General features: G+C 47.8%; 1 protein-coding gene across 1 annotated transcript; it reads left to right on the top strand.

Annotated features, from left to right (window-relative positions):
* The first annotated feature begins 5,784 nt into the window (after positions 1-5,784).
* Positions 5,785-10,067, top strand: Vamp8 (vesicle associated membrane protein 8). The gene is made up of 3 exons (XM_048352576.1): positions 5,785-5,935; positions 7,367-7,525; positions 9,642-10,067. Exons 1-3 carry the CDS (start codon positions 5,933-5,935, stop codon positions 9,783-9,785), a joined length of 306 nt encoding a protein of 101 aa, XP_048208533.1. The 5' UTR covers positions 5,785-5,932; the 3' UTR covers positions 9,786-10,067.
* The last annotated feature ends 1,790 nt before the right edge of the window (positions 10,068-11,857 follow it).

Raw genomic sequence — 11,857 nt, 5'->3', positions numbered from 1 at the left:
GTAGATAAGGTTCAACTGGTAAAGCACCAACCTTGATGCTAGGGAAAGCTAAATAAATGCTGAAGGCCCTAGACTACAAGCTCCAGTACAGGCAACAACAAAACAACCAATCAAACAAAAACACCTTTCCTGGTTGTTTTTTCTGGAGAGAACGTTTCATTATCTAACCCAGGCTGACTTCCAAGTGAGGATCCTTAAGCTGTCTCAGCCTCCCAACTGCAAGCATGAGCCACTGTGCCTAGGAAGACTTTGCTTTTAAATTTGAGATAAGGGGCTGGGGATATGGCCTAGTGGCAAGAGTGCTTGCCTCGTATACATGAGGTCCTGGGTTCAATTCCCCAGCACCACATATACAGAAAATGGCCAGAAGTGGCGCTGTGGCTCAAGAGCTAGAGTGCTAGCCTTGGGCAAAAAGAAGCCAGGGACAGTGCTCAGGCCCTGAGTCCAAGGCCCAGGACTGGCAAAAAAAAAAAATAATAATTAAATTAGAGATAAGTTCTCTCTACATTTTCCAGGTTGGCCTAAACTATAGGTACAGACTGAAAGAATCTGTCCCAGTCATCCCAGGGGACTATGTGGAGATAGTCACAGACAGGAGAAGGTTTATAAGGAGGTTTATTAGTGGGGCCATATCTCCCACGGGAGAGGGAGCAGTATGGCGTCTGCATCTTAATCCAGGTGGTTGCTTGTGTAATTCTGGGGCTAGAGGGGTAGCAAGTAGGTCTAAGTGGAAAGTGGGAGTGGCCAATTGTAGCTCTAGGGCAGGGAGTTCAGGTCTGGGTGGAGCTGGGGGCTAGTGGGAGGGACTGAGGACCTGAGTTTGGGGAAAAGCTAACTCAGACCACCATGCATAGCTTAACTAAAGTGAAATTATGAAATGTGGAGCCTAGTGCCCTCACACCTGCTAAAGGTTAAACATAGGATGTTCCAAAGGGCATGGATAAGCAGTTGAAGTCATTATCTGCTGGCTTTCAACATTTCTTAGCTAGTAGTACTTTACTATCCATTCAGAGGGGGTTAAAATTTAAGATTTCTGGGGCTGGGAATATGGCCTAGTGGCAAGAGTGCTTGCGTCATATCCATAAACCTCTGGGTTCAATTCCCCAGCACCACATATACAGAAAACGGCCAGAAGTGGCGCTGTGGCTCAAGTAGCAGAGTGCTAGCCTTGAGCAAAAAGAAGCCAGGGACAGTGCTCAGGCCCTGAAACCACCACAAACAAAACTAAATTTAAGATTTCTGTCCAGCCAATGAGTTGCCTCCAAAAACTACTGTGGAAATCCCCTATTTAAAAACAAAACAAAAACTTGAAAAAACTTCTCTCCTGCATTGCTTTACAGTAAGCTATTCAGGACAGCCCTGGTTCAGTTGACAGGAATTGCAATTCTTTGTTTCCCAGATAAATGTTATTTCCTGTGAGTTCTATTACTCTATCTCTTCCTTCTTCTTCCTCCTACTCCTCGGAACTTTTCTTCCTCCTATACCTCCTATACCTTCCTCCTATACCTTATTCACACTGTGTAAACTTTAGAGAGGTGTGTGTGTGTGTGTGTGTGTGTGTGTGTGTGTGTGTGTGTGTTCCTGGGGCTTGAACTTCATGCCTGGGTGCTGTCCCTGAGCCTCTGGTGCTCAAGGCTAGCACTCTACCACTTGAGCCACAGCACCACTTCTGGCTTTTCTGAGTAGTTTATTGGAGATAGAGTCTCACAGGGACTTTTCTGCCAAGGGCGGCTTCAAGCTGCCACCTTAGTAGCTAGGATTACAGGCATGAAGCACGGGCATCTGGCTCCCTGAGCCTTTTCTTTCTTTCCTTTTTCTTTTTTGGCACAAATCTAGTGCTCTACCACTTGAGCCACAGCTCCACTTTCACCTTTTTGGTGGTTAATTGGAGCTAAGGATCTTACGGACTTTCCTGCCTGGGCTGGCTTCGAACCATGATCCTCAGATCTCAGCCTCAAGCATAGCTAGGAGGGGCTGGGAATGTGGGTTAGCAGTAGAGTGCTTGCCTAGCATGCATGAAGCCCTGGGTTTAATTCCTCCGCACCACATATACAGAAAAAGCTGGAAGTGGCACTGTGGTTCAAGTGGTAGAGTGCTAGCCTTGAACAAAAGGAAGCCAGGGATACTACTGCTCAGGCCCTGAGTTCAAGCCCAGAACTGGCAAAAAACAACAACAGTAACAACAACAACACAAAGGGTAGCTAGGATTATAGTCATGAGCCACGGGAATCAGCTAACTTCAGAGTTTTTAAAAAGTCAAATATGTATGGAGTTAATGGCAAAGCTTATATAGATTCTTTAAAAGAGGAATTGTGATGGAGATCAGATGTGGAAGAAATTAACTTACTTCACTGGGGAACTCTAGAGCACTTCTTTGAAACTATTTCTGAAGTGTGTAAAGAATTTCCTGAACCTGGAGGAGTAAAGCCTTTAAAGTGAGCTGTAATAGGGGACAGTGTAGGGTGTCTGGGGAAGAACAAGTGATCTGATGTAGAGGTGGGTCTCAAGAGAGATAAGCTTGCAAAAGCCGGAATCCGGAATGCCTGTTGATAAATAAGTTTGGCTTTAACCTGGAGGAGAGCTGGAGTTTGCTCTCTCATTTTGGAAAGATAGTGGTGAATGAAGAAGACAAGAAAGGTCAATTTAAAGCTGACCAGAATTCTGCAGAGAAGTGATTATTTTTTACTAGCTGGGGCAGTGGTGTAGCTCAATATTAGAGCACTTACCTACTAATGGAAAGGCCTTGGATTTGATCCCTAACACTGTAAAATAAATAGAAAACAATTTTTACTCAGCAATTTTTTTTTTTTTTTTGGCCAGTCGTGGGCCTTGGACTCAGGGCCTGAGCACTGTCCCTGGCTTTTTGCTCAAGTGGCAGAGTGCTAGCCTTGAGCAAAAAGAAGCCTCTGCCACTTGAGCCACAGCCACAGCGCCACTTCTGGCCATTTTTTGTATATGTGGTGCTGGGGAATCCAACCCAGGGCTTCATGTATATGAGGCAAGCACTCTTGCCACTAGGCTATATCCCTAGCCCCTTGGCATTTTTTATGTATTCATTTATTTATTTATTTATTTTTGTAGTGCTCGGCTTCTGCTTGTTAGGAAAGTGTTCTACAACTTGAGCTATGCCCCAACCCTTTTTTGTTCTTGTTATATTTTGAATGGGACTTTGTGTTTATGCCTGAGCCAGCTTGTGACTCAATCTACCTATTTATGCTTCCAGTTTAGCTAGGCTGACAGGCATGTACCACCATGCCCAGGTTTTATTGGTTGAGATGATGTCTTGATAACTTTTTACCTAGGCTGGCCTTGAACTGCAACCCTCCCAATCTCTGCCTCCTAAATATCTAGGATTATAGGCATGAATCACTGTACCTAACTTAATTTAAAAATTTCTACTAGTAAAATTACTGCATTTTTTTCTAGTACTGAGGATCGAACCCAGGACCTTGCACTTGCTAGGCAAGCACTTTGCCACTGAGCTACATCCCAGCCCCTCTACTAGTAAAATTTAAAAAGTGAAAGAAATGGGTGCAATTGATTTTACTTATATTAGTTATTTAACTGTGTATATTCGAAGCATCATTTCAACGTGTCATCGGTATGTATAATTCTATTTTTTGCCAGTCCTGGGGCATGAATTCTGGGCTCCAGTGTTGTGTCTGTGCTCAAGGCTAGCATTCTATCATGTGACCCACGGCTCCACTTCTGGATTTTTTGTAGTTTAGTGGAGATAGGAGTCTCACTGACTTTCCTGCCTGGTTTCAAGCCATGATCCTCAGATCTCAACCTCCTAAATAGCTAGGATTATAGGGAGGAGCCAATGGTGCCTATGTTCTTTTTGTGCCAGTATCAGGGCTTGAACTTAGGGCCTCACATTCTTGCTTGTTATTTCAGCTCATAGCTGACACTACCAATTGAGCTATATCTCCAGTTCTGGCTTTTTGCTTGCAAATTGGAGATAAGAGTCTCACAACCTTTTTTCTTTTTTCTTTTTGGCCAGTCCTGGGGCTTGAACTCAGGGCCTGAGCACTGTCCCTGAGCTTCTTTTGCTCAAGGCTAGCACTCTTCCACTTGAGCCACAGTATTACTTCTGCCTTTTTCTGTGTATGTGGTACTAAGGAATGGAACCCAGGGCTTTACACATGCTAGGCAAGTACTCTACCACTAAGCCACATTCCCAGCCTATCCACAAGTCTTATGTCCAAATAACCATCAGAAAACTGGAAGTGGAGCTGTGGCTCAAAGTGGTTGAGTGCTAGCTGTGAGCAAAAGAACTTAGGAACAGCAACCAGACCCTGAATTCAAGCTCCATAACCAACAACAACAACAAAAAAGATTTTAGAGTTGGGAGTTAGTGGCTCATATCTGTATCTATAGACTGACCTGGAGGATCAAAGTTGGACACTAGCCCCTGCTGGAAAGTCCATGGCATGCTGGCTCCAAGAAAGCAAGCAAAGTGTCAGGAAGGAGGGCAAGGGCCAGCCAATGGAGCAAGCTGAGCAAACCCAAGGCCCCAAGTTTAATCTTCCTCTCCCTTAAAATAGTAGCAATGTTTGGGTGGGTTCTGTGGGCATTTTGACAACATGGATTTTTCTTTTGGCGTGTTTGGTTGTTATGTTTTGTGAACATCCTTGCAGTTAAAGATAACACTTTAAAAATAAAATTCTCTCTTCATGACAATTTGAGCCCTGCCACTTGATGGGAGAATCAACGGAACCTGGAAGACATTGTTTAGAGTTGACATTCTCTATTGTAATCTTGTTCCTGTTTATTTTTAAGTTGTCACTTATTTCATTGAAAAGGAAAGGTGTTGCTCAGTTTTAAAAGGTTACAAGTCGCTTTGTTACAGAAAGACTAAATGTATAGGGGGGGGGGGTAGTTGATTTGTGAGGCACCTCTCCACCTCCATTTCAATCCCTAACATCAGACATACAAAGTGTACAAGTAAAGTTTCTTTAAAATGCTACAGGGGTCCAAAATTTATGAAAGCCTTTTCAAAAGTATTTGTTAGAGAAGCTGACATTTCCTCCTTGGAACTGATAGGTCTTCTGGAATGAGACAAGAATGTTTGTTTCCTTCTTTGTGTCCCTGTTATTGTTCCTCTGTCTTGATAAACACCATCAGGGAAGAGGAGATTTTCTCTGGCTCTGAGCCACATTGGTGGAAAAATCCTTGGCCCTAAGCCCCCTTCCCCCTTTCTGGTTCATCCAACAGTCCTCTGATCACTCACCCGGGTCACCAACTCTCATGGTGACCCTTGACTGAAATGCCCAACTGGTGAACCCTGGAAAGAAAGGGGGGTAGTGGGCCATCACTTCCTCATTTATCCACAAAACTGTGTTAGGCACAGGGCCTGGGCTGTCTTCACTCCTTCTTACCACAGGCAGCACACCACTAGCACCTGCCAAACCAGAGTGGAGAGGGTGGCTTAAGGCCTCCAGAACTTTGTGACACCTGAGCCCAGACTTGCAGCATTCCCAGTGTGGGGGATTGTCTGCTCCTGGGAACAAGGGTTGTGTCACAAAAACCCAAACTCACCTGTGCTTTCTGATTCGGATCCTTAGAAACTGGGAATGAGGGAGCCAAGACAGAAAACGGAGCTTCCTGGGCTCCAGAACACCCAATGAGTGCCCAGTTTGATCTGACTTCCCGCTCCCTCCTGAGCAGTTGGAAGCCCATCCTGAGCCCTTTGGTGGCAGGGCTGTCTGTGGCTTTAAGCTTAGGCGTCGGGGAGGCGGCTGGGAGGGCGGAGGAGGGCGCCCGCCCGCCTACCTGGGGAAACCTGCGAGAGGTGTGGCTGGGGCGCCGGGGGTGCGAGCTGGGCCGGGGCGGGCGGAGAGTTGGAGTAAGCAGGAAGTGAAGCCCGGGCTGCGCGGGGAGGAAACCGACTGGGCGAGTTCTGCGGCGGGCCAGGCCTGAGCTCCGAGCCATGGTGAGCGCGCCCGGGGGACCTGGGGAAGGACGCAGTGAGGAGGGGAGCCAATGGGGCGGGGGGGGGGGGCTCGGGACTTGGGGGTGTCGGCTAGGGGCGGGGAAGGGGAGTTGGTGGCAAAGTTCAAGAGGGAGCTGGGCCGGCGCTGCCTGTGGCCTCTCTCTTGGTTGACAGCTTGGCTGCGAAGAGCTCTGACCTCCCTTCCCGACCCCTGGCTGCTGCCCGGAGCGGGAACTGGGGGTGGGGGTGGGGGCCCGAATTCCCGGCCGAGTTGACAGCTCGCCCTCCCCCTTCCAGCCCTCCTCCTCTTCCTCCTCCTACTCCACCTCCTCCTCCTCCTCCTCCTCCTCCTCCTCCAGCTGGGCCTGAGCCGGGGCTGGTGACGCGGTCCTGTCCCCGAGCGCTTCTGCTGTTCCTGTCTTCCATCGCAGACCAGCAGCCCGAGTAACCCCCCCTTGGGCTTTCCCCCATATCCCTATACATACCCCACAAAGGACTGGTCTGTCCCCCAAGTCCTAGGAGGCACCAGCCCCTCTCCATGAATGTGAGGAAGCGTTGAAGGTGTGTAAGAAGGAACCGAAAGTTGGTGTTCCATGATAATCTAGTTTGGGAGTCTGCAGAGGCCCACTGGGTCACGGAGGGAGGAGCCCACCAACTGTTTTTCCCTCCCGGTTCAAACATCTTATCAAGAGGTCTCCTGGATAGAGAGGTCCAACTGGTAGGGAGGACCTGTCCTCCATTTCCCCATGGCCCTGGTGACTGGGTGTTGTTGTTGTTTTTAATTAATATCTGCATAAGCAGGCAGTGGTGTGGGGCCTGCCCACCGTGCTAAGCGGCTGGGAAAGCAGAAGTGTGCGGCTCAAAGGTGCTTGCGCGGCTGCTCCAGAGATCTTGGTGGCCAGTTGTTTTCAGTCCCAGCAATGGATCAGCTGGTTCCCCTGGCCAGAGGCCCCTCTCTTCCCCAGGCCAAATCAGAGCTCCAGCAGCTGTCTGGTAGAGACAAACGAAGGGGGCTAGGGAAGGGTGCTCTGTTGGTTAGCACCCACATTTTTAGTGAGATCCCAGTGGGATCAAGGAAAGGGGGGGTAGCTCCGGGGATTGGTAAATAGTGCTTGAGTGTGCAAGTTGTGAGATGTCACTTCTGGCATCTCCATGACCCTTTTTAAGCTCCCCCGCACAAAAAAAAAAAAAAAAAAAAAAAAAAAAAAAAAAAAAAAGATTTATCTAATCAGTCTAGCATCAGATCTGACCTTATGGGTCATAAAAATACACTTAGGTTGCATTTCAGGAGTAACATGTTAAAAACATGAAAGAAGCCTGTCCCTTTGTAAACACTTCAGGCATTATAAAATGCTAAATCTACCTTAGCTCCACCTTCCTCTGGCCTCTTGGAGCCTCCACTTGGCCTAATTAACCTGTGTTGCCATCCAGGAGGAGGCAAGCGGAGGTGGAGGAAATGATCGGGTTCGGAACTTACAGAGTGAGGTGGAAGGAGTCAAGAATATTATGACCCAGAATGTGGAGCGGATCCTGGCCCGCGGGGAGAACCTGGACCATCTCCGCAACAAGACAGAGGATCTGGAAGCCACGGTGAGATGGGGAGCAAACTGGACCTGCAGGAAGAGGGAAGGAGAATTATTGGCAGGAAGAGAAGTGTTGGTGGGGAAGGCAAAATGAACAGAAAGGATGGAAGTCTTCCGTTTCTGTTGCTTTTCTGCTGGTTTTGGGAATTGTTATGAGTCAAGACCCCACTTCTGGTTCACTGACTGGGAGGGGCCCACCCACAGAGGCATTTCCTGAGCATGACAGACATCTCTGCCAGTCCCTGCATTCTTAGGCTTCTTTCATGTGAATCTGATTCTCCCTTTAAAGTCTACTCTTGACAATCATTTGGATCTGACTCTTCCAAGACAAAAATATTAGCTCCAGGAAAATTCTCCAAGCCTTCTCTAGGGGTATTAGACTAGGAGTGGAAAACTATAGGGTCTTGCTGAGTTGGCTTTAAAAAGCTGGGAAGAGCAGTGAAATGCTTGGATCCCAGAGTCCTCTGTCAGCCAAAGGCTGGAATAATATATCCCACGCGTCTTGCTAGACTTTCCTCTCTCTCCAGGCCAGTTGCTTGGAAAGGGCTGGAGATTCTTAAGCCAAGGCTGAAGCTTTAGGTTCAGTGTCCAGTAACAAGACTGGAGGTTGACTCTAGTTTTCTAAGTCTTTTGTGGTATCACATACAAGTGCATGTGTGTATGTGTGTTATTGAAGGTTGAGTTCAAGGCTTTATACTACTTAGGCATGTGCTATATCACTCTAAACTTGTCACTCTTTTGCCTGTGGCTATAAGGCCATCAAGCCCAGGGTTTATTTATTTATTTTTGCCAGTCCTGGGGTTTGAACTCAGGGCCTGAGCACTGTTCCTGGCTTCTTTTGCTCAAGGCTAGCACTCTACCACTTGAGCCACAGCACTACTTCCAGCTTTTTCTGTTTATGTGGTATTGAGGAATTGAACCCAAGGCTTCATGCATGCTAGGCAAGCACTCTACCACTAAGCTACCTTCCCAGCTCCAAGCCCAGGATTTTTGTTGTTGTTGTTGCTGTGTGTGTGTGTGCGTGTGCGCGCGCGCGTGCCAGTTTTGGCAGGTCCTAGGTACCACTTGAACCACAACTCTGCTTCTGGCCTTTTGGTGGTTAATTGTGGAAATGAAAGTCTTATAAGAGACTTGCTTTTTTTTTTTTTTTCCCCAGTCATGGGGCTTGAACTCGGGCCTGCACCCTGTCCCTGAGCTCTTCAGCTCAAGGCTCACACTCTTACCAGTTGAGCCACAGAAGCCACTTCTGGTTTTCTGGTGGTTAGTTGGAAATAAGAGGCTCATGGACTTTCCTGCCCTGGCTGGCTTTGAACCACAATCCTCAGATCTCTGCCTCTCTCAGATCTCAGCCTCCTGAATAGCTGGGATCACATGCATCACCCATTAGCACTCAGCTGCAGCGGTGTGTGTGTGTGTGTGTGTGTGTGTGTGTGTGTGTGTGTGTGGAGGTAGTACCTTGCTAAGTTTCTTTTTTTTGTTTGTTTTTTGTTTTTACTCAGGCTGGCCTTGAGCCAGGATCCTCCCATCTCTACCTCCAACTTAGCTAGGATTATAGATATACCTCATCAAACTCAACCAGCTGTCTGAAATCTTGGGTATTCCTATTTGGTCTGGCTGGGACTTAGTTCCTCTTTCTGTAGTTCAGTCTGAGTACATGTCTCAGGGAGACTATGTCTGTAACTTGAGTCGGGAAAAGAGGACTTTCCTTCACTACCAGCGTCTTGTACTGGCCTGTCCCTTCCACCTCCCACAGTTTCTACAGAACAAAGAATCATAGAGCTGGGAGGGATGCCCACTTGGAGCCTGTACCCATCAGCCTCAGGATTTGCCCTCCCAAGAGTGAAATGTGCTGCCAGTGTTGCACATTTGAGTGGTCCCGTGGGGTATATGACAATGTAGGGGTGAGAGGAGGGAGGGGGTTTCCAGGGCTGCTAGTCCAAGGATTCTAACTTTAGATTGTTAGGAAGGTATGTTTGTCAAGGCAGGAGGACAGAGCACCTTTTATTTGAAAGTTCGTTTCTTCAGCTAATTATGTAACACTTGGATGTGGGATTCTGATTGTCTCTTGTTCTGGGGAAGGAGTCACTGTCACCCTGTCACTCATCCTCCCTTGTCTCCAACAGTCAGAGCACTTCAAGACGACATCACAGAAGGTGGCCCGGAAATTCTGGTGGAAGAATGTGAAGATGATTGTCATCATCTGTGTGATTGTCATAATCATCATCATCTTCATTGTGCTCTTTGCCACTGGTACCATCCCCACTTAGGAAGTCCCTTCCAACCCCCCAACCTCTTCTTCAGGGGTGACCCTCCATCATGGGTGCCAAGAGAAGCCCTCTCTCCTGTCTTCCATGGGAATGCTGCTCGGTCCCTGAGACCCCTCTGCCCCACTGTATGCCCCAGAAGCACCTGAGCCCCCTGAAAGGAGAGCTGGACTGTGGCGCATTTCACAGGTCCTTAGAGTGGGTTGGAGAGGACCCGGAGGATGCCACATGTATGTGGGAAACTGTGGGTGGCCAGTGGGCAATAAAGGCCTTTCAGTATCCCTATGTGTGAGGCACTTTCTCCCTTTTCTTTCTGCTCTTTGTTTTTGTTTTTATTTATTTATTTATTGCCAGTCCTGGGGCTTGAACTCAGGGCCTGAGCACTGTCCCTGGCTTCTTTTTGCCCACTCTACCATTTTGCTAGCACTCTACCATTTGAGCCACAGTGCCACTTCTGGCTTTTTCTATATATGTGGTGCTGAGGAATCGAACCCAGGGCTTCATGTATACGAAGCAAGCACTCTTCCACTAGGCCATATTCCCAGCCCCCTCCCCCTTCTGCCCTTTGGCACTTCCATTTCTTTTCAACCAGAATGCTGTCTGGCTGAGGTTCTTTCATTTGAGGCCCAAGTTTTTGGAGAGGAGGAGATCTCAAGTTTGGAAAAGAAAGATGAGGGCTCCCTGTTTTGTATGTGAGTGTGTGTGTGTGTTCGTGTATGCACGCATGCATATAAGTATGTGCATGTGTATGTGTATGTTTTCCAGTACTGAGGCTCGGACTCAGGGCCTGGGTGCTGTCCCTTCACTCTTTTGTTCAAGACTAGTGCTCTACCACTTGAGCCACAATTCCACTTCCAACTTTTTGGTGTTTAGAGATAAAAAAGTCTCTTGGACTTGTCTGCCCAGATTAGCATCAAGCTGCAATCCTCAGATCTCAGCCTCCTAAGTAGTTGGGATTACAGGCATGAATCACCAGTGCTTTTCTTTATTCTAGCCTAGCTTCTGCCTTTAAAAAAAATTCTAGCCTTTATTCACCATCATAAGTCTCAAGTACAAATTTTGTGGAGATATTGGCATGGGAGTATTCAAAACCATATGCATTTAGAGTAGCATGGAAGGTTAAGTGCCCTCTTGGGTCCTGTTGTGTCCTTTTACTTCTCTTTTCCTAGAGGTGTTAACTGAAACATGAAACCCTGAGCATGAAACCCAAGAGCATGTAGAGTAGTTTAGGCCTCCCTCTTTGTCTGCCATTGTCATCTCTCTTCGATAGCCTCGTTGTAATCAATCCAGAGGCAAAAGTTGGAGGAACTTTTTTGGTGTTTCTGTGTACTGTTTGTCTTTTGTCTGCTCCTGCTCTTCTGGAACTTAATAGGGCTTTGAGTCTCAGATGTCTGGAGGGGGTGAGCATGTCTCCCCCGCATACCATGGCTGGGCATAGTCAATGTCACAAGACAGGACCTACGGGGCCCTCCTTCCGTTTCTTAGACAATGAGCTTTCTGTCTTCTGGCTTCCCTTCTCCCCACCATGTTCCACCATCACAGCTACTCTTTGCAGTGGCCAGTCTGCCTTGCCTGGTGAAGAGGGTTTTGCCATTTTGGTTTCTATTTCTTTCCTAGGTTTTTCAGAATTGCAAACAAACCTGCTGTTGGGGAAAGTGAGAAGAGACAAGAGTTGAGAGAAAGGCTTTGAGACTCAGTTGGAGACCAGGTTCTAGAATCATGCTCCAAATGCTGAGGAGGGCAGGGGAAAGCCCAGAAGAGTTCCTCTGAGCAGACTCCATCCCTCCTCTCTCTCAACCCATGCTTGGATGCAAACTCAGGTCATCCAGGGTCTGTGGGGGTCTTGCTCACAGAGGGGGCTCAGGCCCAGAGAGGGAAGCCCTATTTGGGATGTTGACAGTGGCCTGGGGGAAGTGGAGGTACCTAGTGATTATTTGGTAGCAGTGAGAAGAAGGTGATACATTCCTCTTAGGAGAGGTCTGTAGCAGACATGTCAGCTTACCCACACACACGAGGGACAGGCTTCAGGCAAGGTAGAGCTGAAGTTCCCTCCTGAAGGATCTAGAATAGCTCCT

Source organism: Perognathus longimembris, chromosome 8 (assembly GCF_023159225.1).
Source record: "Perognathus longimembris pacificus isolate PPM17 chromosome 8, ASM2315922v1, whole genome shotgun sequence".
In the NCBI taxonomy this organism is placed as follows: Eukaryota; Metazoa; Chordata; class Mammalia; order Rodentia; family Heteromyidae; genus Perognathus; species Perognathus longimembris.
The sequence above is the reverse complement of the archived record's forward strand: the minus strand, read 5'-3'. Positions and strand labels throughout refer to the sequence as shown.

Coding starts and splice junctions, on each gene's coding strand:
- Vamp8 (XM_048352576.1), top strand. Junction 7,526..9,641: donor CAGAGGATCTGGAAGCCACG/GTGAGATGGGGA, acceptor TGTCTCCAACAG/TCAGAGCACTTCAAGACGAC.